This window comes from Lonchura striata, chromosome 9, assembly GCF_046129695.1.
Source record: "Lonchura striata isolate bLonStr1 chromosome 9, bLonStr1.mat, whole genome shotgun sequence".
In the NCBI taxonomy this organism is placed as follows: domain Eukaryota; kingdom Metazoa; phylum Chordata; class Aves; order Passeriformes; family Estrildidae; genus Lonchura; species Lonchura striata.
Genome location: NC_134611.1, coordinates 15,614,005 through 15,640,609, shown reverse-complemented (window position 1 = coordinate 15,640,609; position 26,605 = coordinate 15,614,005). Strand labels below are relative to the sequence as shown.

The 26,605-nt window shown below is 37.2% G+C and overlaps 1 protein-coding gene across 1 annotated transcript in view; it reads right to left on the bottom strand.

Moving 5' to 3' along the window:
* AK5 (adenylate kinase 5) overlaps positions 1 to 11,374 on the bottom strand; it is an 84,344-nt gene extending 72,970 nt beyond the window's left edge. Inside the window, exons 1-5 of the mRNA XM_021527722.2 lie at positions 11,218 to 11,374; positions 9,360 to 9,546; positions 8,216 to 8,383; positions 2,593 to 2,762; positions 2,357 to 2,470 (exon numbers count right to left, since the gene is read on the bottom strand). Of these exons, the coding sequence (XP_021383397.2) occupies positions 2,357 to 2,470; positions 2,593 to 2,762; positions 8,216 to 8,383; positions 9,360 to 9,546; positions 11,218 to 11,277 (699 nt within the window). The 5' untranslated portion in view covers positions 11,278 to 11,374. The remainder of the gene's footprint in view (positions 1 to 2,356; positions 2,471 to 2,592; positions 2,763 to 8,215; positions 8,384 to 9,359; positions 9,547 to 11,217) is intronic.
* Positions 11,375 to 26,605: the final 15,231 nt, after the last annotated feature.

Here is a 26,605-nt window from a genome sequence, read left to right as displayed (position 1 = left end):
TGGTATTATTATCTATATTCTTGAAGTTTGTGTTTGTGCAAACAATGGTAATGAATTCGTATGTGTCACATAATTTTTTCTGCTGTTTTCAGATACATAAACATTGAGACATAATGGTCTCAAAGGGACCATCTGTAGGAATAAGTATTTGCTGTTGACAAAGTTATAGCAATAAGAATTAATTCTTTTTCAAAACTTCTTATCAACAGATCTCAGTGTTCTACAGGGAATGTCCTTGTAAGATTGTGGCACAAGTGCAATTTGCATTTTGTGGGATTTCACCATTTTCATCAAAGGATGTTCCATTGCTTAGTAGATCTAATTAAAATTGTCTTACTATTTAATCAAAACTTTCTTTGCTGAAATTTCCACTAATTATTTCTCACTTTGTCACTTTTGGCTAATGAGAACTATCCTGTTCTTCTACACAGTGCTAGAAAGAAAGCTGTAACATTTCTCAGCTGTGAAATACCCTCCGCTATCTCTAATTGCAGACCTAGACAAATTATTACAACAGTTAATTACTGAATTCTCCACAACTCAATTGCACTTCCTATTGAGGAACTTCTGAGTGCCTGGAAAATGTTTGCATGCTTCATGTAAATAACTTGACATGCCATGGGTGATTGTGAGCTTGTGAAGGATGATCAGTACCATGACTTCTGATAGTCCCTTTTCCTTAACACAAAACCTTCCTACCAAGGTGTGTATCATCAGGGCTTACTAAACAGAGAATTTTAAAGAAACAAGTATATTTTAATTCTTTAAAATATAAATACAAGATAAAGCACAGAATATATCTCACTGGAGATGGTGATATAGGACTGAATGTTGAAATATGTGTAGCTCTTGTACATTTATTTCCATGGCCTCAGATATATTCATATTACAGGTCAACTGCAAAGAAAGATGGAAATGGGGGAGTCTATGCTCCTATGAAAGGCCTGGATTTCCTTCTTTCCTGTACTGTTTTAGAACAGGTAAGACCGAAGGTGTCCCTTTATGAAGTGCTCCTGGACTTTTTAAAAGACTTAGTGGCTTATCTTTCAGGTAGAATCAGACCTTGAGGAGTCTGATTTACAAATCCCAATTGCCTGAGAACGAAGGAACTCTCTGTGACTATAATCAAGTGTTATTTAACTGGTTTTCCTTTCCTTAATCTGAGCCTATGAAAGCTTAATTCCTGTCACTTCTTCCAGTTTCATATCCCCCATTCTTTCATCAAAAACATCAGCATAAAATTATGCTACCAAGAAATGCTCTTAACACTATCACACTGGACAAAAAAAATGACACAAGGAAATGATCATTAAGTCTGCATTTCTGCTGTTTAACTTCTAAAATAGTCAATCTTCCCTTTTGTTAATTATAAGGAGATAGAGCTGGCAGTCACTGCTATTTCCTGTAATAACTATTTAGTCTGTTTCCTTTAATTTCCGCAATTCGGTTTTCTAAATTTTGCCAGAATAATACCTTATAAAGCACATTAATGAAATGCCTCATTAACTGCTTTCTTTTGTTACTTCTGCCTTGGTAATGCTGCTAAGAATTTTAAGTACAGAAACAGCAGTAGACCAGCAATTGTAAAAGACTTTGAAAGATTCTGCACGCAGGCACTCTAAGAATTTAGCTCTGAAACTGCAACCTCTTCTTGTGACCATAACTGTTATGTTAGCAGCACTTGATCAGATGACATCAGCTGTTTGTTTTTCCACTAAATTAAAGTATTTTTAGATTACTTTAAAATACACACGTGAAAACAGCACGTCAGTAGTACTCAGGAATACAGCTTCAGCTGACTAAACCTTGGAATTGTAGTTTAGAGTAACTACAGTGACCTCATTTTCTTAAAAAAAGCATACTTTCTGGTTTACAAAAACTTGCAAAGCATGGGCAGTTTTAACCTTTTTTTAATTAATCTTTTCAATGCTCTGTAACAAACTTGACACTAAAAGCACTGTGAAGACATGCATTGCTTTAAGTATGTTTCTCTTAATGGAGATTATGTTGAATAAACAGCTGTGGAAATATAATATTTTTCCACTTCCTAAATCATTAAGATACAGAAAATATTCACTGTTAGATTTCATGTGTTTTTCTTCTTCATCTTGAGAGGACTTTCATTATGAGACAAGAGGCTTGGATTCTCGGTTATATTATCATATTGTCTTTTTACAAAACAATCTGTCTTCAGAAAACAGGACATAATATAACATAAATCTTTTGTCAACCTGTAATTATGTACTTGCAAAGATTTAAAGAGTAATGCTCTTCTTGCAATCTGACCGATTATTTCAAAAAGCTTTACTGTTACAGAGGTGTATAAGTTATTTTAAGAATAAAAACAATCTCTTACTTGGTCCTCAAAGGAGATTGCCTGGGCAACATCTCTGGGAAATCCATCAATCACTATCCCCTCTTCATCAGGGATCTGCATTAATCTCTGCTTTATCTCAGTTATGGTTGTTTCCTTTCACAGAAAAAATAAGTTAGTTATTTAATATCATAAAGGAAGTTTTCTTGATGGTTTTCTACATTACTACAAGATGTATAAACCCCTAAAAGTAAATATGAACATAGGAAACACTGTACCTGAGGGGCCAGTTCTCCAGTAGTAATTATTTTGGCAATTAGGCTCCATTTTCTATTGCTGCTTGTGCTGTGGATTTTCTTCCTTAACAGTTCACCAACTGATATGTAGTTAAACCCATAACGTTCTGCTATTTTCAAACTCTGTGTCCCTTTACCACTTCCTGGGCCACCTAGTGTGAATCATAAGCAAAACATTAAATTAAACTTTCATCGGAAGTACCCAATCACAGGTGAAATCTTTGCTATTGGCACCAATTTTCCAAGCATTATTAGAGTAAATCTCACAGTGGGATGACCTGTTACCAACCATATGTCTCATCTACTGGTTCATAAACATAACAGTTTGTAAAATTAAATCTAAAAGAACACAAATCCACTTGTGAAATAAAAAGAAATCCTCTTTGAGGTTGACCTCATTCTCAAGCCATTCCTGGAATGGAATTTTTTTTGATCCACAGTAGAGGAGCAGACAAATGCACTATTCCCTTCTTAAACTCTGTGAATCCAGAGATAGAGCCAGATAGTCAGAAGTGTGTTCATGTCAGAAAGAATCATACTTTGTTAAATAAGCCAATTAAATCAATGAACTAGTAATGAAATGGAACTAATAAAATCTGCTCCTAAATATGCTTACAAATGCTTCTGAGGTTTCCTTATTTTAAATTACCAAAAAAAAAAAAAAAATTAAATAATCATCTGAGATGTTTCCATAGTGATTTGGCGTAAGGACTCTTATTGAACCAGCTTTTGGTATTGATGCTTTAAGCATCTGACAGAGAAGAAATTAGGTTCAGCTTGCTAGACAACTTGAAGAATAAAGAGACCCTTCATTGTCTACAGCCCAGGCTGAATGGGTATCAAAATCACTGAAAACAGCTACGTTACACAGCAGGGAAAGTGAGCTGGACAGCAGCAGCAAGAATGCATGTAAAACAATCAGAACATGTCTGAACTAAAAGGACATGGTATGATGTGATGAGCAGAGAACCTGGAATCCAATATTTAAACCCAAGAAGTTGTTTTAATAAAAATAAATGTTTATGTGTAGAAAAATGTATGGTACTGAAGAGTATAAAAAGAAAACCCAAATCAAATGTTTTGATAATAATTACCAATCCTAAGTAGCTATAGTTTGGGGGATTCTTTGTGAGAATACCGAATTTTATTTCAACAGAAAAAGAATTAAGATTTATTAAAAATATAATTTTTAAATTAATTTTAAAAATACAGCAATGCAATGAAAGTAAATCTGAATACACTGAGCTTCTTCTTAGTAATCATGTAACTTTTTTTATATTATCTGTATTATTCCCATAAATAGCCTTTAAGCATTTTTATAACCAATACAGTTCTGGCTGCAGGATAAGCTTTACAGTATTTGTACATGTGTGTTTAGGGCACTCTGTAACCAGGCTCCAATATCACTGTCACACAGCTTTCAGTGTCACCAGCACTGGACCTCTCTGTGCCCCAATGCTGTGATGCTGATGCTGCACCCACCCTCTGGAACAAAGACCAGGAGCCATTTCAAGAGAGTGCACAGAGAATTGTGCCTATTGTTATCATGTTCCCATACCCTGCCCACAGTTTAGTTATGCCCCCGGGGGAAGAAAATGGTTTTATCATTATCCAATTAGTTTAAATAATGTTTCTACAAGCATTTATCTGTAATATCCAACTAGACAACACAGCTACAGATGTTCGTAAAACACACAAGTAAAAAAATGAAAGAAAAACTGTATCTTATACAATAAGATCACAACTGAAAAATCTTTTTCTCTCATTCAGTTCACTTGCTGTTTCTGTTGTAAAAAGACATAAGTTTCTCTCTTCTTTCAGAAGTCTTTATTAGGTTCTAAAGCTATTCTTCCATTTCAGTAATTTCAGGTGATCTAGATGGGCTCAGTTTTTCAGCTTGGACTCTCTTTTTCATAGACAGTCTAGCTCTCTGTCCTCTTTGTTAGAATAAAGAATGATCCCCTTCTGTAGGTACACAAGCATCTGACATAGTGGGAATCATCTTCTCCATTGAAGTGGCTATAAAGCACTTCTGCTCCAGTTGCCCCTGCTCCCTTTCATGCTCAGCCTTCCCCATGACAAATGCATTTCACCGAACTTACAAGTTCGAAACAGACATGTTGCACCCAGCAACAATAAAATTGCAGAACATAGGTAATGTGCAGAAAAATTTTAAAATTGGAAACAAGGAAGATCGTGCTCATGTTCCCACACAGCTACAAAAGGTGGCAGAAAACCAGAACTGATACCTGATAAAACATCAGTAGGTAATAGTATAAAATAGATGAAAAAAACATGTTTGAAACAAGTAGATAGACTTCACACTTCTGTTAGGGAGAGCCTTGCTTTGCCAGTAGACAGAAGCCAAAAAAACAAAAACAAAACAAAACCAAAAAAGTGTAGCTCAGCACTCCCATTCTTTCAATCTGAACTTCAATCAGAAAATACCTAATAATGTGTTCAGTTTAATATTCACAAACTTCCAACACATTTTGTTTTTATCAATCCAAACACATCCCAAACACATAATCCAAATCAATTCAAACACATAATATTAAGATGGTATTATCTATTTACAATATGAGGGGAACCATTCAGGTAACAAAATAAGGCAAAGGTGATAGAACAAAATTACTTCCCACAGCAGATCATAATTTATTATACTATGTATCCATTCCTGACTCTTTGATAAATCACACTGACAAACTGTTCACAAGAAAGAAAAAGCAAATTATGTTTGTTTTTTGTTTTTTTTACTTACTCTGAGATAGGTTATTCAAGGAAAGTATGATCATTTTATATATTTCTAGAAAATGTCTAGACTAGGGAATGCTTGTTGCATCTAAAATTATGTTTTCTAAAAGGCTTCAAGTCAAGATTTGTGTGCCCAAAAATTGTCATTAAAGCAGTTGTTTTAATCTAATTTTTTTCATTATTTCAATTTTTGCATATATTGTTGTAAATTCAGAATTAATTCAACTAATAATAAAATTTCTGAAAATACTTCTGACTTTAAAATCTAACTGTGGGCTAAGTTTAACAAATGAATGGGCAGCTTCCTGCTGACAGCACTATATTTCATCTAGTCCTTACACTTTGATCTCAAAAGGAAGGTGTATTCTTTTAATATTAAGTAATATATTTAAGAAAGTGCAGCTTAAAAACATACTCAACTAAGGTGCTAATGACACTGGGTAATTAGTATTTTAGGATCTCTAAATTCAAGCTATATTAACAGTACAAATTTGTTTCTTAAAAGTACATTAGGAAGCATATTTTTAAACACAATCTCATTTACTAGTGTTATAATGCCTTAGAAACTTAATTTTTCCATTGATTCACATGAGTGCCCTCCTGGATGGTTCCATCTGAGTCTTCTAAAATCCAGTCATATGCTCACTATGTAATTTTTTAGCTTTATCATTCACCAGAGGTTTCTTCTGCAAACCCAGAAAAAGAGCAAAACCCCCACCTTTATGAGTTCTCTTTAGCCCTGGAGCTACTTGGTTCACTGTAAAGATGATAGATTTCATAAAGCAAGGAAGTTGTAAAAACCTTTATGGAAGCATTATTAAAAAAATCTTGGGCTAATGCATTAATAAAGAAAAGTTCACCAAATATGTGAAGCAGAAGACAGGTCTTTAACTTCATTTCTGTCCCTAACAGAGACTGGGACCAGCACCACCTGAGCAAGGCAGGATGATTAGTTATCTCTAATTAGACAGAAATACATTACTTTACTGTTGGGATTTTTTTTTTTTTTTTTTGGCATTATATGCAAACTGAAAATATGCAACAAATTTTTCTGTGCAATATCTCTTGAAATGAACAGTACACTTTTTTTTTCTCTTTTATTCGATTACTCTTTCCAACATATGTTTTTATGTGCTTTCTCAATAGAAAGTTGAATCTGGGAGAAAAATGCCTTGATACAGTACAAAAATGGACAATAGCTGCTAAGCTACATAAAGTATTGTGCTTCTATCAGATCACACTGTAATAAATTCAGAGAAACTCAGTGGGAATATAAACCTGAAATAGCTTTTGTGGAATGTTTACAATGTTCCCTATATAAATGGGAGAAAAGAAAAGCTCTGTAAAATCCGTGGTCTGTTCACTGCATGCTGGTGTTCAAGGATTTCACTTCAAATACACCCGCACTCGGTTCCAGAAGTGAAAGCCAATCTCTCTTTATCTCACTTAAACCATCATTCATCACTCTACTGCAATTGAGCTACAGAGATTTCAATGCATTAAGAGCCTTCTATTGTCACTGAAAAGGAGCCAGTTATTCTCCTTTATGAAAAGGAAGGGTAGCTAATTAATTAAGATGAAAGAAAGGTATGTGTTATTTCTCCATCTAATTGCAATCTTCACATTTCAGCAATGCATAGAGATTTGCATGTTGCAATCTGTAATCTTGAAACAAAAGATTAAGAAAATTCAAACGTCTTGAGCAATTGCTTTGGCATACCACAGATACTTTTAAAAAATGCCAGGTCTTCTCTTTTCAGTCTATTCCAATATCTTGTTTCTGAGAGCTGCTGGATGCAGAGCCTAGAGGACATGCTGTTCCTAGAGTTTCCACTCTGTAGTACAGAGAAGACATTTCTGTCCTTTTTTTATGATACCACACATATTCTCTGTTATAGAAGCAGTATGTCTCTTTAATATGAATAAAGCTTTATACATGAAAAATGTAATTCTCCGTCACCAGGCACCTGTCCTGTAACTCTTTAAGCCATCCAGAGAATCAGATAATTAGGCCTGGTGGCAACATTTCTAAAGACAACTACCTCATTGATAAGGAAACTGAATTTATAGAATTTAAATTCAAGAATATAAAAAAATATTGATTTATACTTAACCTGCAGCTATTTTTTAATAAGCTACACTTGTCTGAGGCTGGAAAGTATGAGCTGCTTAGAAAGAACACTACACAGCTCACAAGAGAGAACTCTGGGAGAGAGCACAATTAACTAATGTGAACTGAGTGCTCACTCTCTGTGAAGCTTGAACAGGATTCATTCGCCGAATGGACCTGAGGCTTAATCTACCAATGCAATGAACTAGTGACTGTGTATTCTCACTCCAACTGGACGTACCAATCACTTGACAAGGGTCTAAGTATAGAAGGCAAGTTCTCTATCACCTTTCTGAGCTGGCTTACACAATATTTTAAAATATGCCATTTTTGTGCCCAGCTTTGAGTACATCTGAGTGTTTTAGTTCAATCCTGAGCATGCTTTGGAAGAGCACTTTAATTCACATGGTGCTGCTGCCTCGAAGTGCATGAACCAGGTTTAGATAAGATGAAATCAAACTGGCAGATGTGCTCATAAGCAAATTACGAGCTCTCCAGCTGCTAAGAGGAATCCAGTTTACAGAACACGAGTGCAGGTGCTTGCTGAGACCCCTAAAATTCTTACAGTTGGAATGCCATGTCCAGCACTAACAATTTCACACTCTTAATTGGCCTACACCACTTGCTATGGCAGATGGAAAAAATGTATTCAAATTCATATAAGCATTCAATGTATTTGCAGTACAAATCAAAAGGCAAAGCAGCAGCGATAAAATCGTGTCAAAATGGCTGCCTTCATACCTATGACAAGGATAATTTTTGGTCGAGGTCTTGCAGGGTCAAAGACATCGTACTCCTCAATTAGCTCAGCGGTTTCAGAAAGGTCGGTGTCACTTTCTATGGAAAACTGTTGGATCGGAGGCAGTCGGTCGTAGCGCCGGTAGGGGAAGTTAGAGTTATCAGGCATCACTGTGAAATAGTAAGATAAACTGGGAATTGTGGAAAAAGGCAGAAAACTCAAAATCTGTTCTGTATGCAGATTCAAATAAGTATCATACATAAAGTATAAATATCTCATTATTTTACATTGTGTTTGCTGTTGCTATTCTAAATATTTTTGGTCTGATTTGATTTTATTAAATCACAGCCACCCAGAGTCAGTTTTCTCTGGTGTTTCTTTTCAAGCACATCAGGTTTTCTATGAACATCTGCCCATAGCACCCAGAGTTCAGCAGGGGCCTCTGAGAAGAAAAGCTTTATACTGTGCAGATAACCTCTACTAAGCAGGATTCTTTTCGTGATATGTGTTGTACACAGAGATAGAGACAGTGTTCTTGCTGATTATCTTCATGAAATGCTGGATGGCAAGGAAAAATAACTATGGCAACTGAAAGACGAGCTAATAACTCTTTGTTAACATTACAAATAAAATAATTGCAGGTATTGGTATGACATCTGCTTAAATTTTATAAGATGCACCTTTTTCTGAGTTTATAATTTATATTTTATTTAGTAGATTAGCATACAGCTCCAATGTAAACTATAAAAACACATAATGTAACTGCACTGAAGTTGGTGCGTATGTCATCCATAAGGACCAACAGAAAACACAAGCCAAATTCACTGTGTCATATCTGCCCCATCTTTGCAAATGTTTTAGGTAGGATACAAGAAATCTCTCCACTGATGCATTAAACATTTTCTCAGCAAACATCCATCATTTGGCTGGAAAGTAATCACAATTTCTTCTCCTGCCCAGCATCCATTACGGCAGGAGAAAAACAAGTGCCAAAAAGCAAGGAAACAAATTTCTTGACTCTTTTGCCGACAGATAATCAGAATGAGGCATAATCAGCTGTAGAAGTATGTATAAAATAACTCAGTAGTGGATGCAAAACCACACAAAGTTGAAGAAATAGGATAATTTTTAAATTTAATACATTACCATTCCTGAAAAAAGACCTTCGGGATTGTCCTCCATTGAGTGGAGGCAGGGTCTTCTTTTCTGGGCTGACAAAAGTGTCCCATTTCACTTTTTCTGGCCCTCCAAGCTCTTTTACTTTCTGCAAACAGCTTTCCAAATATTCAATTGGGTCATCAGGTTTGTAACACATTAATCCATTCAACAGACTCTGAAATGTAAAATCAGAAATATAGACTGTAATGACAGATGCCAGGGAAAAACAAGCACCTTTTCTTTGTCTTTTACTTTGTGCATGGAAACACCACATCCCTTGATATTAAGACTCTCTGTTGCAATTCAATGTGTAAAAGTGAGGCCCGCAAAAAATCAAATTATTTTGGTTGGCCAATGTCGTAAGAATTACTTGGAAAGGAAGCTCATGGCTGTCTTTACAGTTGTCTGTTTGCACTGAAATAAAACCCAAAACTACCAAAAAATCCCTCTACATTTTTCTTAGAACTGTCACTGGCAAGTATACACAGAGCAATGTACAGGCTAGAGAGCTCCAAAATTTACATATCCTTTGTAGTCTTTGACATCACTAAAATGTGTCTTTTCCTTAAAGACCACTGCATTCACAAGTATCTTATCCATATTCTTGTCAACATGCAAGCTATGAAAAGAGGATTTTAAAAAATCATGAGAAATACTCAAATATCATCTTGATCAGTATTGGGGGGAAAAAACCCACAACCCCAAAATTCATAGGTGCTTTCTGATTTAATTGATCATAGATTCCAAGACATTAGAACATCCCCTTTCTACAGTATTAATTCTTCACTCATCGTACTCATGAGCATTGTGGGGGGTGTGAAAGAAAGACTGCCAGGCCCTCTTCTGACACATTTCCTTGACAAAGTGATACATAAGTCATCATCTCACCTCTCCACCAGACTGCTGCATCCAACCTTCCCTAACAATACATGTCTTTAAGGATGATTTCTGTTCTTTTTGCTTTCCCTAATTTTTGTGTGAATAAACTTGAGAGTCATAGTTGGTATTAAGAGTAAACATAAATAGCTCCAATTTAGGATTTGATCAGTTGCTATCTACAGTTTATACAGTAATTGGTATTTACACATATTTGAGCTTAAAAGATAGAATTTCAATGTATGTGTGCCCTTACTATAGTACTTAACCGATCACAGCGACTAAGAGTGTATTTTTGCAGAAGATATGCACCAATTTTTAAAAATCACTAGCTCAAGCTCTGAGCCTCAACAGAAAACCAGTTTTGTCTGCATCTGTTGTTAAACCATTCACCACATTCTGTGTAATTAAAACATTAGCATTTGCCGTGTCCTGCAATTTTCAAATATATAGAAAAACGTCTAGCTTCAGCACAGGCAAGGGAAAATACATATGTGTGTATGTTCTATTATAGATGACAGGATCCGGGAGGGGGAAAAAAAATACACATTGCACCGAGAAGTAATTAGCAGCCATTAGCAGCAGGTAACTTGCGGGAAGCTAACCAAAACCTCAGTAAACATTTGCGGCTTTTTTGCTCCCCTCGCCCGACGAAAGATGCCCCTCGCCCGCATTCCTCGGCGCTCCCTTGCCCCGCGGACGCCCCAAGTTGTCTCGGAGGGCGGGCGGCCGCAGCGGCGGAGGGGCGCGGCCGCGGGGCTCGGCGGGGGCGGCGGGCAGCGCTGCCCCGGCCCCGCGCCGCCAGCGCCCACCGCCCCGGGCGGGCGGCCGGCGCTCCGCCGAGCGACGCGAGCCGCAGCCTCCGGCTGCTCCGTCCTTCCAGCCACCTTCAGCCCTGCCCGCCGCGGGGTCCCGGCGCGGAGCATCCCCCGACGGGGCGGAAAACGCCTCCCCCCCGCGCCTCGCCTACCTCGAAAAGCTGCGGGATCTCCCTGCGGGCCAGATACTCCTTCGCCTCGCCGGCGCTCATTCCGCCAGCCGGGGCCGGGGCCGCCGGCGGGGCGGGTGGGCAGCCCGAGCCCCGCGCTCGGCTCGGCGCGGCGGTGCAATGCGGGAGCCTCGGCGAGGCTTCCGCGGGCGGGCGGGCGGAGGGAGCGGGAGGGAGGCAGCCGCCCGCCTCCCGTGCCCGCTGCTCGGAGGGAGCCAGAGAGAGCACGTTTTCCCCGGCGGGGAGCGAGAGCGTGCGCAGGCTGCCGGGGAAAGTTTCGGGGGGTGCCCGCGGTGAGGCGCCGGGCGGAGGCGGTGAGGGGCTGTGCCTGGCGCCGAGCCGCGGGCAGGCTGCCCCGGCAGCGAGCGGACCGGCTCCCCGGCGGCGGGGAGGGCTGGGCACCGGGTAGCGCGGTCTCTGCTCTTGGCACGGCGTCTTAAGGAGCGAGACGTTTCATACACTTTGGGCTGGCAAAAAGCCACGAACTACGATCAGTCATGAGCATCTGTGATCGGCGAGTCACAGGAAGAGATCTGAAATTTTGTCTTGTCTAGCCTTCTGCTCGAGGCAAGGTCAGCTCTTGAGGTCAGACCAGGTTGCCCAGGGCTTTATTCAGTCTCATCTTGCAAAACCTTCCAAGGGTGACAACTGTAGAACCTTTCTGGTCAACCCGTGCTTGTCTGGCCTCAACATAAAGAAGGGTTTTCTCCTATTCAGTTATCACCTCCCATGTCTCATTTTGTTCCTTGCCCACCATTGTGAAGAGCCCGGCTCCGTTTTCATTATGGTCTCCTGTCCAGCCTTGGAGAACTGCCATTATGTACCTTCTAAGGATGCCACAAGGCTGAATAAGCCCACCTCCTTCTGCTCATCCTCAAGAAAAAGATGCTCTCCATCCCTTAACCATTTCTGTGGCTGTCCACTCAACTCATAATCACAGAATATATTGAGTCCAACTTGTAAGTGAATGGCCCATACAGGGATCAAATCCAATCCAGTTTGTTAACTCTCTTCTACTGGGGAGCACAAAACTGGGTGCATTATTCTAGATGTACTCTGGGAATTGTTAAGTAGGGGGTAGCTTCTGTGGTAACTCTGTGGCACACTGGAAGTCTGAGTAGAGTATTTCTGTTGCTGAAGTGTCCTATATCAAGTCTGATTTTCCAATTAGCTTTTAATTTTATTATATTTTCTAACAGAATATCCTTGTAGTTGCACTGAGGCACACCCTAACATAAATAGGTTAAATAACTGCAAACTTCTAAACAGCACTGAATGCTTTCTGAATGTATATCCCTATTTTTCAGAGAGATAGGAAAATGGATAGCTCTTCTCAGGTATCTCTTAAGAAGCTTCTCCCCATTGTATATGATTCGTGGATCAATATGAGTTTAACAAGCTTCTCCAGCCATATTCCTTGTTTTGCTTTTTCTGTAGTTGAACTGCCCTCATTTTCCACAGCCCAGCCTCCAGCTTTTTGTGCAGCTTTTTGTGCAGCTTTTTATTTTCTTTTCTTCCAGAGAAGCTTCCAGTCCTTGTTCATTCCATGAACTGCTAAATTCTGCCCAGAAGGCAATCCTATGATCTTCTAATGACAAATTGGACTGTTTGGTTTTCCAAGTCATCCAAATATTCCCAGCAACTACCATACGTAAAGGGCAGCAATTAACATCCCTTCACAGGAAATGGGTGATGGATGGCCCATAGAATCATCAAATGGTTTGGGTTGGAAGGGGCCTTAGAGATCATCTAGTTCTGACCCCTTGCCATGGACAGGGATGGCACTCAAAAGATCAGGTTGCTCAGGGCCCCATCCAATCTGGCCTTGGACACTTGGGGGATTGGGGCACACACAACTCTCTGGGAAAACGTGCTTCAGTGCAAAGCTTCTGGAAAACAACAGCTGAAGTGTCTCTGCAGTTTGGAGCCTTTTCAGCTCCAGTTTCTATTAAACCAGAGGTGTCTACTTAGAGAAGCTGGAGTCACTGAATTGACACTTACCATATGTTCAAGTAAGACTTTGGTCTTCGCTGAAGAGTTTAATCAGCATTCTGCAGTTTTTCTCATCCTCCCATAAAATTTGGATTTAATTTGGTTTTAACCCTACTTTCTCCTGCTAAAATTTTAATCCATCCAAATGTAAACTCATTGAAAAGCACAGTGCCTTAATTTTTATTGAGTAAAATGAGTAGGCTCCAATGTCCTAATAAAAAGATATGAGACATAATTGCTTTTAAATTACCTTAAATGAAGGTCCACAAAAGGAAGATGGAATTAAATTAAACAGACATTTTCTTAAAATAAGGTCTTTACTAAGGAGGGCTAATAGAAGATTGCATTCTATTTAGGAACACAGAGCTGTGCTTTTGGGATTTTGTGTGTGTCATTTTTTAATTTGTTTCTTGATACAAAAAAAATATTAATCTGTACTATCATTGTCTTGGATAAATTCCATTTATAGGCTTCCAGTATATATATTTTTATATACTCAACATTTATGGGAAAATTAGTATCTCATCCAATATCTTGATCTGGGAAGAGAAAAATATTTCCTTTCATATGCTTTCCATAGTATCTTCCTTTGGAATGTGAAATGTGTTTGTGTAAAGTCTTGTCCTACTTGTTTCTGCCTTTTTTTTTTTTTTTTTTTTTTTTTTTACTGTAGGCTTCCAGGCATTTTGCTCAGTTAGATAATGCTAACAGAAAATAAAATAACAGAAATAACTGTCCTGCTATAAAATTATGCATTATTATTCTGCACGTCATTACTGTTCAAAATGTTGTTTTGTTGCACAAAATCAAATTCTGTGTTGCAGAAATTACCACCTCAGAAAAAATACAGCCATTTAGGAAATCTATCAGACTGAAGGTGTGAAATGTATCTGGAAAGGATATTTTTGGATCTAATAATACAGTACCTCCTTCTAGAAGCAATGTTTGATGCGTTTGCTGTCAGAAGAATCCCCTTATTGAAGCAGGGTCGCAGGTGGAAGCTTCTCAAAGGCTCTGAAGAACATTGGCAGTGAAGGATTAAGCAGAAATGAGCCAAGGGGGCACAAAAAGCTGGGCTATTTGTTGTGCAGGTAACATAAAGGGAGCTGTTCCTTGGGTCAGTGAGCTCTTTGTTGGGTCAGTGGCTGATCAAGAGTGCAGGTGGGAGTGAAGTGGTCTTACTGCCTCAGAAAATAACACAGGATGTAATAATGCTCAAAGGAATGGGAGTTCATTTGAGCTCCAGGGCACTGTCCATTCCTGAAGGTGCAGAGGAGCTCTTTAGGGTACTGGGTGAGGCAGAAGGGTCACTTTGGTTATTTACTACATTTTCTGGAGGGCAAGAAGATAAAATAGAAGGAACAAAATTTTGCTATCAAAATGATAACATTTCTGAAAATTCAGCTAGAAAACTTATGGATCCTATACCATTGGGCAGATTCCATTCTCATTCTTTTTGTTTCCTCCAGAAGCTACATGAAGCTACACTAAGATGAATCAGTATTTTCAGGGATCAGCTGGGATATGGTGTTCTGGGCCTTCTATTTTTCTTGGTTAAACCAATTACACAACACCCATAGCCTTCAGTCAAACCATAATTAGGTTCTGTGTTTTCAAAAATCACTTCAGAATACCCCAGTATTTTATAAACATTTATTTTTTTTGTCTAGTGCCTGTTCAAGCACTAGTGGCTGGATCTGTCACAGAAGTTGCTGCTCTGCTAGACGTCTTTATTAAATCAAAAGCAACATCCTTGGATTAATGTGCTTATACAGGCTGATATGAGGACAGCTTGAATTTGTAGATTCTGTAAGAAAATGTATTATGTACAGCCTTTTTAATAGAACGTGCTGAATTATATGCTTCTGATCCAGAAATGGTAAGCATTTTAATATAAATTTGGAACTTACTTGCAGCCCCATATTGTGTTTAGTGTGGTATAAATTAATCCAAGATTGCTAAAATGATATTTTAATTTTTATGAGAAATCCCCTTCTGAACCCTTTTGCTACAGCATTAACTGGTTTTTTTTTTTTAATCTGATGTTCGCCCCACCTTTCTTTTCTACTCTGATGCACCTTTATTTCTTTCCTACTCTGATAGACCTCTTCCTCTTTTCTATTGGTACCTGAAACATGTTACTTAAGTGAATTAAAACACAAATTGAAAAGTAGTGAAAAATCAACAAAGAAAAATCTGACTTAGGGATCTAGATTTCTGTAAGTCCCAGAATTAACATTTTATGTAAATTTTGAGGACACCAGATGAATAAGAACATTGGGGGAATGAAAGAAGATTGTGCCACTTAAAGGTTTGAGTATGCATATTTCAATCTGCTGAGAAAAAAAAAAACATTTTAAAGAAATGCTATGATCAAGTCCCTATTTTTTATGATAAACTAAATAGCTGTACTTTTTATTTTCCAATTATAGTATAATCATTCTTGCGACCCTTCCCTGAACTGTCCAATTTATCTATATGCATCTTGAGTGGGACGTAGAGGCATCAAACAGGACACATTGTTCTGCTCTTCCAGCCTGCCTGTGGCACCCTCGGTGCCCTCATTCTGTTGTTTGACAGGCTGAATTGATGCCCTGCTGTGGTGCTGCACAGGGCTCACCCTGAGCTGGGTACCTGGCAGATTCCCTGCAGCTCTGCTTTCCACTGTTTTCTCTCCCAGGCTCCTCTGCTGGAGCATCCACACCTGCACTTTATTATTTGAGGTATGACTTCCTACGTTTGCTTGCACCCAGTTTACCAAGGAATCAGTGTGCTCAGTGCCAGTGAGCTGTCCCCTCTGGGAAATCCCACTGCCTCGCTCTTTGCTCCCTGCCACTCGTACCAGGGATTTGCTTTGGTTTTGGTAATCACTGCAAATATTATACAGCACATGGCCAAAACAGTTCTTATGGGACCAAAACAGAAACTCACTTAGTATTTCCCATTCACATTTCACTTTTGAGGCCAGTCAATTAACCATTAAATATATATACACATTGATTTTGATTCACTCAGGTTTCTTAAGGAAAATATCTTGCAGCAGTAAGTAAATAGCATCAGATCAGCACTCTTTTTCTTCATCAGCCAAAAAAAGCCTTCTCGAACAAGTATTTGTGCACAGATTTGAGATGAACTTTATTTCAGAAAATGGTATTGTCAGGCATTAATTAAATTTCATGTAAGCTATATTCCAGTATGTTCTTCCCAGCTTTGTTTTTTCACTAAGTTCCATGTTAGATGGCCAGGGCTATAATTCCCTATGCCACCACCCTTAGAAAGTAGTGGTCTAGCATATTCCCAGAATGTAAGTATTTCAAGAGTTCTTGGAGTCCCTTTCCAGTTTTTCCCTTTCCTGTCCTTTCCAGCTGTTTTAAAACTCTGATACAACTTATCCAAATATGCAGATTTACTCAATTATTTTTAATGACTACTATTTATAAAACTTACTTGACTACAGTTCTAATGGAGAATGTTTCATCATCATGCTATGGTATAATTACATCATCTGATAATTTTGATACAGAACTGAAATATGTAGTGAAGTCTTTCAATTGCTTTTGATACATCTATGAAAGCATATTGCACAAATGTTGTAAGGACGTAAGATTTTCTTTCTTTCTTTCTTCAGAAAAGCTGCTCTTTTAAATGCTATTGCACCCTTCTAACCATTGGGTTTTATGTCATTTTGTTTCCCTTCTTGTTTTTTAGCAGTTCTTAAATATGTCACATATATTTCTTGCAGCTTCTAGTATTCGCAATAGAAGTTTTTCTTATTCTTGTGTATCTTTACTTTCAAGGCAAATTTCTGCTTTTTTCTGCCTTATAACATTTCTTACATAATCTCCAATTCTAATGCATATTTTTGTATTTAAATTTTTATCCTTGATTTGGCTTGTAATAATTAGATAGTATGAGGATACTGTACAACATTATGTAACTTACTAAATTCAAGGTTATATACCTTAAGTCCTTAAATCTCTGAGAGATGAAAAGCAAGAGGTCCTGTAGAGGTTTTCCTTGTCTCTAAGACTAGGTTCACTATTTGAGAACACAGATTGAGCACTTACACAGACCTTCTGTCTGATCCATTGCAGCCTCTTGATGCTTTTTGTTTTTATTTTATGTCAGTTGAACTGACTCTCTCCCTCTTCCCACAGTGTTATAGAAATTGCTCTTCAGGAGGATTATTTTATAAATAAAATTACCATTTTTCAGTAACTGATGAATAAATACTCCAAATCAGTGGATACTGATTTTTCAAAAACTTACAACTGTGTTGTGGTTTTTGTCTGTCCAACAAAGTCCTAAGGATACAACCACAGATTTTAAGGTTCTAATCTATGCACTGTCCCAGCTAATAATTTGTGTTCTGTTTATTCTTTAGGAGCTAAGGGAATTTGTGTAGCTGTAGGAAAAAACACCAAAACAAAATACAAAAAACTGCAGCAAAATTCAGTCAAAAAAACAGGCTTGAACTGAATAATGGCTTGTGGGCGGTGGTTGTGGGAATAGAAAAGAATTCAAGCACAGCTACAGACCTCATCTTGGGAACACTGTGGAGCTCAAGATTGTTAGACAGTACAAGTTCCTGTTACTTGGCATTTGGGTTAAATGGACCTGTGCCATACATTATTTCTATAACTTGTTATTCAGTCATACAGTGAAAATCTTCCCTACTTGAAAATCATCTTTCACAAAGTACAGCTCTTGAAAAGATAAGCATCTTGACTATTTTTTTAACAGAATGCTAAATGAATTGCAAGTAATACCAACTTCCTGTATGAAGGGCTTAGAAAAGGCACATAATGATTTCAGGAATTGCTCACACTGAGAAAACTTCAACATTTTTTGATGCTTCTATCTTTACAGTGGCTCAAAACATTGTGATGTCAAGTCAAAGGGAAAAAAGTATAATTTAGTTTGATATAATTTGTTATTACCTAGGGTCAAGAAGGATTCCTGGATGGGTTATTTTCTTGTATGAAAGGCATTTATAAGTGCAGATTTTTTTTTCACTACTCAAAAATGAGGACCATTAATTTTGGTTGGGTACATGATTGGTACATGTATTCCAAAGAATAAAGTAAATCTTAAGAAAAAACCAAAAAAAGCCTTGTTTCATGACATGGAAATTTTTTATAATTAGGATTCACAACGGGACAATGTTGGCATGTCCTGTTTTCAAAGGTGGCCATAACTGTAGTATTCTGGTAAAAAAAGGTAGAGTTTCCTATATTCATATTCAGTGTGTATCCAGAATTCAGCACAGAGCAGTAGCTGTCGAAATGTTGGTCAGTCACTGGCATTTAATTCTCCTTGTTAGTTTTTCTAGAGCTAAAGCTCCCTTTGTATTTTATATTCCAGAATAAAGTGAGGAATGATTGTCCAAACCCTCTTTTCTAGACACAGAAAGGCTGTAACTTTGGCAGGTATTGGCTCAAAACTCTGAATTCTACTGTAAGGAACATATTTTGGGTAGGGGGGAGGATTTAAATTTTGCCTAAGTCATTTTTTAACGATCTAATGTTCTTGAACTCACCTCTTTAACTTCTTGTTCCTGCATTGCAATTAATAGAATGCACTATCTGGAGATTAAAATATGCAACTTATGTAATAATTAGATACAAATCAGAACCTAGAATGTAGGCAAGATAAAGAAATTGCACCTGAAGATACAATGGGCTAAGTTGAGAGACTGTGGGCTAAGTGAGAGAAACTTGCAAATGTTTTAACCATAGAAATGTTTCAATGTTAATTTGAAATTCATCCTGTCTTTCTGCTGACATACAAGAACATTGCCTGAATTTAGTCACCAACTTCAGTGAATGCTTTCTTGACAGTATAACAAATGAGAATTGGATCAAACACCTGTTTCCCATAGAAGCTGACACCCTGCCAGATGGCTTATTAGCAAAGATAACTGTTAATGGAACTATCACATGATGGTTGAACTTGAACTCGGGTTCAACATGGCATGGGGTGAAAACTTCTGGCTAAATGGAAGAAAAAATTTTAGCTTAGTATTTGATAGAACTTAATACTATGTAGTTAATAACATTGGAAAATACTAATAATCTTCAGCACTTGTTGAATCACCAAGACCTTTCTTTTTCTTGTCATGCTACCCAATAAAATGAAATAGTTGTTGAACTGCAGGGCTGCACAGGACTCCTGGCTCTGCCTTACAAATACCTTGTAAGAGATCAGGTAATTGTGCTCTGGAAAGCAAATCCACCTTGGCTGGATGTTGGAGTCATGACACAAGGCAGGGTTCAGGAGAAATTAATTAAGGATCGCTGCTTTCAGGAGAACTGACAGAGTTCTGCTCCCATGTGAACTCAGCAGCAGAGGCAGGTTACTATAAAATGACACACATAAAATGTACAAATGAGAAACTCAGTGGCTGTGGTTTTCTAATTTATTAAAAAATGTTCAGGAGTTTAAAAAAAAACCCCTGTTTTAACTCTTGTGTATTTGACAAAGTGGTCATTAGCTTACAGCTGAGTTGGTATTATTTGGACAAGACTTGAATATTTGAAGAACCCTTAAATTACTCATTTCTTTACAATATACAGCTAAATCACCCCTAAATCAGTTTTGTAAATAGTTTTTTTGAATTACCCTGTAGTGTAGCTGACATTTTTCGATATACATTGATTGAAAATTATTGATTACTCTCTTTCTACTGGAACCTTACTCTATCAGGCTCTGGGCTAGGGAAAAGTGAGACATGATCTGCAAAGATAGAATGTACAACTTCCCTAGCTGACTTCTTTTATTGAAATATGAGCAATTTCTGGAAAAAAGTCCTGTTTTTATCATTCAATATTATCAATACACACACGACATACTTCCCTTCCAAAATAAATTTTTGATTTATGAACATACGAAGACCTCCTGTGAAAGAGAAAATATATTTTGTCTCTAGAATTTACAGGCCATAAATAGCATAATGAATGAAGAATAATTTATTTCACAAAAGGATTTGAAAACAAATAAAGCAATTTTAGACCATCATAACTACTCACAGAATTACTGAAGAAAATGGAAAAGATAGTTCATATTCTTCTGGTTCCTGGATAATGATATAGAGAAGGCAAAATATGTTCAGTCTTCTATGTGACAAAAATCAATCAATGGAAAAGAATCAGTATTAAAAATGCTTCTTACAACATGGTAATGTATAGCAATTTAAAAAATTAAACTGTTTTCCTAATCTTGTGGAAATATGCAGGCAAACAGAATCAGATGAAAGCAAAAATGAATGCAAATTAGCAACACTCCAAATTTTTGAATAGTGTTTGAAGTATCCAGGTTTGAGATGACATGAAATTAGCACTGACTGCCTTGAGATCTTTCTGTAAGAGGTGCTGTATAGCTAAAAAGCAGTAATTATTTTTACATTTAACAATGTGCAATGATTACCATCTTTATTCTAAAGCTAAGTAGCAAGGGAAGTTATATACCCTTGACCTCATGTAACAATTTTGATGTAATTATTCTGAACAGAATAGCCTTAATTTGTTCTGTTTGTGAAACTTAGATCTGGAATCCTTACATTTTTGTACTTGGTAAAGAGATGTATTATTGTTTTTTTGAGATATATATTTAATATGCACATGCAGCTAATAAAAGCAAGGGTTTTTTAGCATTTACATAATACTATAATGAGAAAAGTTTTGTTTAAGGAAATCCTTGATAACTAAGAGAGTTCAAGTGCAAGAAGGTGATTTTTGCTGAGATAATACTTTTGCAAATGCATGCATTAAGGCACTGATTTAATTGAAATTGATTGACTGATGGGTGTCTTTTCTCCACGTAAAAATCAATCACTGTGAATGAACATGTAAATTCAAATGCCTACCTTAAAATGTAAAAGGTCATTAACTGCACTAAATATAGCTTTTACATTTTCATGTAATATAGATATTTAGCAGCAAAAACAACTAGTTCAGGTCACAGGACAGATACACAGAAATGACCGGCACATATTCAGGTATTGATAATTCCAATTATCACTAGGTCTTTTTCTTGATGTTCTCTTTCAGTTAGAAAAATCTCATCAGGATACACTCCACAGCACAAAGATAAAAAACAGGTAAAAACGAGGGGCTTGAATTCTTCATTCATGAGTTGCAAAACAATATAGAAAAACTTTCATAGATTTCACAACAATACATTCTTGTGGGGGCAGTTCTTCTCAGTTTACACAATATCCTCATTAACTTAGGCCACACAGTTTGGCTTTTAAGAAAGGAAGTATTTGGTGGGTCAACAAGTCACTGATTTACTTTCTTGCTGAATATGTTGTTTTTCTCCAGACTTTCTGCTTAGAAATAGCTCATTTAATTTTCAAAGTAAAATTCCACCTTGCACTGAATGCCAGCAATGTCATGGTGAAAAGGCCTTTTACCAACCTGTGCAGAAAGAAATTTCAAAAATACTTCATTTTTATGAATCATAGCAAAATCTGTCTGCCAAGCACTATGATTTCAATATGAAGTCATCCTGGCAATTGTACTTGGGAAGAGTTTCTGGTAAATGAGCTCACAGAGACAGATACTTTTAATTTCCAAGAGCATGGAGCTAGAACTTGTAGTTTGTTGAAGGATACTCCATGCTTAGTTCAGCATAAGCACTTCCCACCTGATCCACAGAAGCTTTGACACAATCCTGGTAAATGAAGCTGAAGAGAAAAGGATTTATCTGCTTTACACACTTTGATTAGACTGGGAAATTATTAAGGTTTGCTGATCCGCTGTTGAGCAGCTGCTCTAGAAAGTACAAGTAAGGTTTTGTCTAAAAATTTGTTGGGCTGCTTCAATCTGCCCTTCGCCAAAACTCCTAGATAAACATCAATTAACAACAACAATGTATATTTACATTTAAAAGTATTAGGTTATTTCTTTGATTGAGAATATTTCTTTAAATTCCTTAACAGCCTAATTTTGGATTTGTCTTAAATTTTGCTTCTCAAGTGACTCTTCCACTAATCAGGTTTAATGACATTTCAGTACCCATCAGACATTGATCTGCATAACCTTTCCTGACAATATACTGGATTCAGTTGTAGTCACTGTACAAATGTTTAACATTAATCAATGTTATTGTACTTGGAGTATGAGTAACCTTTTATTAAGTTGACTCAAGGCTCACTGTAGATCTTATTTCTAATAAGATTTTCATAATATTAAATTTTTCCAGGTTAAGCTGATGTGCATTCAGCCTCTTTCTTCAAATGTTTTATTTGTTTTCTCATATAGCTGATGAGTAGTCCTCAAAGGAATACAAAACCCCTTTCTTGCAAATGAAGACAGTTACTTGAAAGACAAAAGCTTATATTTAGATTGCAGGCTGAAGACTAGATTGAGTACACACAATAGCTTTAAGTATTGGTTTGGGAGCTAAAATGAGTCTATCAGCAACACTGCCCTTTATTTGAGTTAATTTAACCAGCAGAGCTGAGGCCACTTCAGCTCAATCCCTACAGGGAGGACTTTCCTGAGACACTCAGGTATTTGGTGTGTTCAGCACACAGGAGAGATTTGTCATACAGATGTCAGAATTGGCAGTGGGATAACAGCGATGCCTTCTTAATGATTCTAAAACACACAATGTTCTATCCACTGCTTGAAGTCAAAGGTAAAACTGGTTCTAAATTTAGCTGTATTTAGAGCAATTTAATTAAGATTCTCATCTTGTTCCTAATTAAGAAGCCCGTGAATTTTCTATTTGAGAATGAAGCCTTTTGAAATACCAATGAAAAAATACAATAGGGAGGGTACTTTTAAATAATGTTTTAAGTAAATAATGCATTGGGGGCTTTACTGCTATCTTTTTCCCAATTTTGCTCTTTTAACAATGATTTGAGAAAATATTTTCAGCTTTTTCTATTGAAAAAAATACTGATGCAGTAAAGACTAAATGTGATGTAATAAACTATCTCAATAAGCTGACACTGTTTTTCCATGTTTTCTTTTCTCATATTTTACCTTTTTTTACCAACAGAATCAACTGTTGGAATGGTTGGTAACTTCATGTCTTCTGAAGATGAAATACTGGTTTATTACACATTTCAACAGTATGGAAATCGAATGCCTGGTAATATTTACATCATTAATGACAGAACAGAACTGATGACAAGGTAGATGGTTAATTCATTAAGAACAAATGTCAACTGAATTTCATTGTAGGCCTCAAGGTTTTTGCCCGTGTTCTATTCTGACCTCAGAAAGCCTGTAAAACATTATGTCTATAATCCCACTTTGTAAATAACATTAACAAATACTGTCTAGTTTGATTCCAAAGTAGAGTTAAGCCACTTGATGCTATGGTTGAACAGAAATGTACGGCCTACTGTGTTTAGCCAGAGTACAAAGAGAATCTATTGACAAATACCCTTGAGTGCAACTGTTTCAGCTCCGTAGAATTAGAAACAAGGCTTCTTTCAAATAATTTTCCTTTGAGAGTTCTGTATCTATTACTCTCACTGTATTAATTTTGCCTATTTTATATCAGAATTAATTTGCTATTGTAAGTATTTTTGAAGTACAAACATTCTGTAGACAAGCCAGCCTTCCATTAACAGAAGGGGAAAAAACCCAAATGAGTGAGATCAATCAATAATTTAATTACTGTTGCCATTTAATCAGCTGAGATAGCAAACTACAGTAGACTCATTTTGGCATTTTTAAAATCTACTGTATTGATAGTCAAAAGGAAGAAAGCAATAAATCTGAATTTTTAAGTGGGATAGTAGAGTCAAGCTATTATTGATGATTCCTTAAGAATCACTCTTGACTTATATTATTGCAAGAACTTATTTTTTCTTTTGGAAGCATAATAAATACAGCTAAATATAGATTTTTTTTCTTTTACACCGGTAGACAATTATCAGACAGTACATACAAGCCTAAAACAAACAGGAAAGCAGGCACAGAACAGTGATCAAGAGTATAGAAGGAAGAGATGCACTATGATACAAATAGGTAATACAATCAAGGTTAATACCAACAAATTTATGGATATTTAATTGGTATTTTTATGACATTTTCATTATTAGAAAATGTCAGGGGAACTCTAGTATCATAAATCCCTGATTGAGGAGCTTATGGGGTTACACTTGGGATTTTTGCTCCTCCTCAGTGGAAGGCCAGGCTTGTTTGCTCCATGCTGGGCAGGAGCTGACAGATGGTTCATAAAGAGCAATTTCTAGAGGGTATAGATTAGAGGATTAGGGCCTAAGCAACCTGCTGGAGGAAAAAAGAATCTGGAAGGGCACCAAGATGTGCACTAATGTGAATACCAGCTGCAGTTACAGCAGCTTTTTAAACAATTGTTTTCACTAAAAATCATTTCAGGATACACATTTGGTGTCGTTTCTAATTACTCACCATGAAGTACAAGACACATTGTGGCAAAGGTCAAACAAAAGACACTCAGAGCATGAAAAATACTGTAGCTAGCATGGAAACAAAGCAGAATGAAGAAACAGAAGCAGACAGCATAGAGCTTTACTTCTAGACAAAAAAATCCTGTATAGGCAGGGAAGTATGTACTGAGAGCTGCCTAAGGGAATAAAGATGGAAAAAAAAAATGAGGACAAAGCTGTTGGTACTGTCTTACTGGAGAAAAAAAAGCAAAGTGATACCACCTCCAGGAATAATGCCTGAAGCACTGGCAAACGCATACATGTCTGATGAATACTAAAGCCCAGAAATACTGAGCTTGTAAAGAAATAAAAACCAGAAGTAGAAGGAGAATTAGATCCATTAGAAAATACACTCAAACAGGCTAAGGAAATTCAGAAGGCAAACAAGAGACAGACCTAAGAAGGTGATGCACTGTATTACACAGAATATTAATCAGAGGGAATAGTGGCCATTCTTTTGGAATATTCCAAAGAGCCTGTGCAACTGAGCTTGCCTCAATGCAGAGCTGCCTGTGCCCTGGGATGGAAAGGCAGCAACACAACCTCAAAGAAAGAGCAGCCCTGCAGTGTGGCGGTGGCTGATCCAAACACTGCTCACACACTGCAGGTGACACCAGGGGACACAAGAACTGTGAGTCTGCAGCCATGCTTTTGCATCAGGAGCCAGCTGAACCTTCCTGGTAATCACCAACTGGCAAACCCAACTACATGTAACCATGAGAAATGCAAGTGATCTTTCATGTAAGGAAAATTTACTATGGTTCTTAACCTGTGAGAAATATCATTCCAATGCCACATAAGGGTTTTTTCCCACTTTTTATTTTCTTAAGTAGTAAATCATACACAGTGACCTTTAAAGAATGCTATTAAAACTATAAAGTCTGTCATTCCAGAGAATGAAAAAGTTACAGTCACCTCTGATACAAATTTCAGGAGGTTCAGGAGTTTGTTTAGCTAACAGGATGATTTTAAATTTTATTCATAGAAAAGACGTTCATTACTTCTCATGTCAGGAATGTTTCTTGGTAAGCCAAAATCACCTTTTGGCCATATTTGACATAACTTTTCACACGGTACAAACATCAGGACCTATGTCTGGTTCAAAGATGCATCATCAGGATACAGCTGCTGACATTATTTCTATGTGAAAAGTAACATGTTACAAAAGGATGAATATTTGTAATAAATGCAAAGAGCAAGGAAGTCAGCTTAACTGAAAGAAGTTCAGTCACAGGCTCAGACCTTCTGTCACATGTTTTCTGGTCAATTCCACATGGGAGCAGAAAGGTAATGAGGTGCTGAGTCAAGACACATGGAATCAACTCATCAGACCAAACTGCATGAATACATGCCTATCCTATAGAATTACTGACAGATCTTGAGCACATCTAAGAATGATCAAGAGACCTAAGTGGAAGCATCTGAAAGGGCAAGAAAAAAGCTTCATTTAGCTTTCTGGAAGAAGAACATAAACAGTGCAGCTTACAAGTAGGCACCAAGAGATATTGACAATTATAGCACTTCTCAGTAGGTTCACAATAGGCTCACACAGGAGAAGGGTTCAGGCACAACAGGAGCTGGTGGCTGTGGTATTCTGAAGGAAGTAAGTACCATCTAATAACAGGTGATTATTTTTGTCAAGGAAATCAGTGATGCTTTAAAACAGCAAACGTGATGCTATTGGAATTCCAACATCAATACATGGAAAGGTGCTCCTGTCTGAGAAAGTCATTACTGGTGACAAGTACATGGAGCAGGAAATAGCTTCCATGGTTCAGGGCAGATTCTGCATCTTCACTAATGGAAAACATCAGGCAATTGAACAAAACAGCGACAAGATGAGATAGTGGAAATAAAAGAATCATACCAAGATGTTCAATACATTAAAATAAAAACTTGATGATGCTATCAGCTCTGAGGGATGTATGCACTACAGGCAAAGCTATA